Source organism: Meleagris gallopavo, chromosome 3 (assembly GCF_000146605.3).
Source record: "Meleagris gallopavo isolate NT-WF06-2002-E0010 breed Aviagen turkey brand Nicholas breeding stock chromosome 3, Turkey_5.1, whole genome shotgun sequence".
Classification (NCBI taxonomy): domain Eukaryota; kingdom Metazoa; phylum Chordata; class Aves; order Galliformes; family Phasianidae; genus Meleagris; species Meleagris gallopavo.
Genome location: NC_015013.2, coordinates 74205218 through 74206617, shown reverse-complemented (window position 1 = coordinate 74206617; position 1400 = coordinate 74205218). Strand labels below are relative to the sequence as shown.

Genomic DNA, 1400 nt, shown 5'->3' with positions numbered 1-1400 from the left:
CAACCACTAGAAACTTCTGAGTTTTAAAACTCGCCTCTTTTTTTCCTCTATGCACAGCACAAGACTTTCAGCTTTTCAAGACCTGTGTTAAGGTGCTCCCCCTCCTCTTACCATGAAAGGGCATTACTAAAACAGGTTTTAAACTTGTTTTACAAGCCTCTTACCCAGAGAGGCTCTCACCCTCTATAGCTATTATAATTAGCAAAGCCTTTCCACGAGGTGGCATTCTCTCAAGGGAGCCATGTTACAGTCAGTTCTGGTAGGAAAGTGCTTGGTTTCAGTTTGAAAAATCAGGATTTTCCATATTCAGTCAGATGACAGCAGAATATGAAATAAATCAATCAGTAAAATAGTTGAAAGCAGGGCTAAGAATAAGTTTAGGTACCTCTCCTTCATAGATGTCAGCTAAGAGAAGAACTAAGCTAAGAGAAGAACTAACAATGAGTTAGAAATATTATTTCTGCATCAGCTGAGTTCAGGTGGGCCAATACTATAAGCTACAATCCTAGAGCATTTCAAGAATTGCCCTGTGAGGTACACAGGCTACACACAACTAGTTTTGTTTCATTATGGCTCTGAACAGCCACACTGATGCACTACATTCATTCTTCTGCCAGTGTAATACAGAATCCAAGAGGTGTCCACGTTTGTGTGCATCTATAGCTCCCTTATACACTCATACATGGCCAAGCAGCACTTCTCTGTGATGCTTTTGGCTGCTCTAGAGCTATCTAGTCAGCTTACCACTTAGTGCAACAGATATCACTACTATCAGCTATATCTCTATGATAAATCAGGGTTTATTTCACAGTGTTTATATTTACACACCTACAGAAGGGATGGAAGAACTCACCTCCATCTGGAGTGCAGCAGTGTCCTGATCATAGTGGCCCATGATATTCGGGAAAAAAGTCATATTGTAAGGCATTCTTGAACACCTGGAAATAGTAATCGGTTCGCACGTGAACAAGCTGTGCCCTCGCACTACAGTCAGAAGCAAGCTATAAGGCACGAAGAACACAAGCACCCCCATTTTGTCAGGCTGTCCCACTTCAGCACATAGCTTCCACCCGCAGTTACACGGACTGCCTTTCCACAAGGATCAGAACACGCATCTTTCTCTTCTCATTCCGAAGGCGGCACAGGCAGAAGGCCGATCAGGCACCTTGCTGCTGCTTTCGGCGTCTTCCCATTTCGACCGGCCGCGAGTTCATTAAATCCTTTCTTCCTTCAACCTGCAAACGCAGGAAGAGACGACACGGGGCAATGAACAGAGGCGACAACCCGAGCTCGGTCCCCGCGCAAAACTCTGGAGCGCCGGGCAGCTCCCCGGGGCCGCACCGCGCTCCGTTCCCACCGAGGAGAGCGTCCTCCCGAAGTCCACCTGCCCCGAGGGAGAG

General features: G+C 46.5%; 1 protein-coding gene across 1 annotated transcript in view; it reads right to left on the bottom strand.

Moving 5' to 3' along the window:
- FZD6 (frizzled class receptor 6) overlaps positions 1-1342 on the bottom strand; it is a 26911-nt gene extending 25569 nt beyond the window's left edge. Inside the window, exon 1 of the mRNA XM_010709193.3 lies at positions 854-1342. Coding sequence (XP_010707495.1) covers positions 854-1033 — 180 coding nt within the window. The 5' untranslated portion in view covers positions 1034-1342. The remainder of the gene's footprint in view (positions 1-853) is intronic.
- Between the last annotated feature and the right edge of the window lie 58 nt (positions 1343-1400).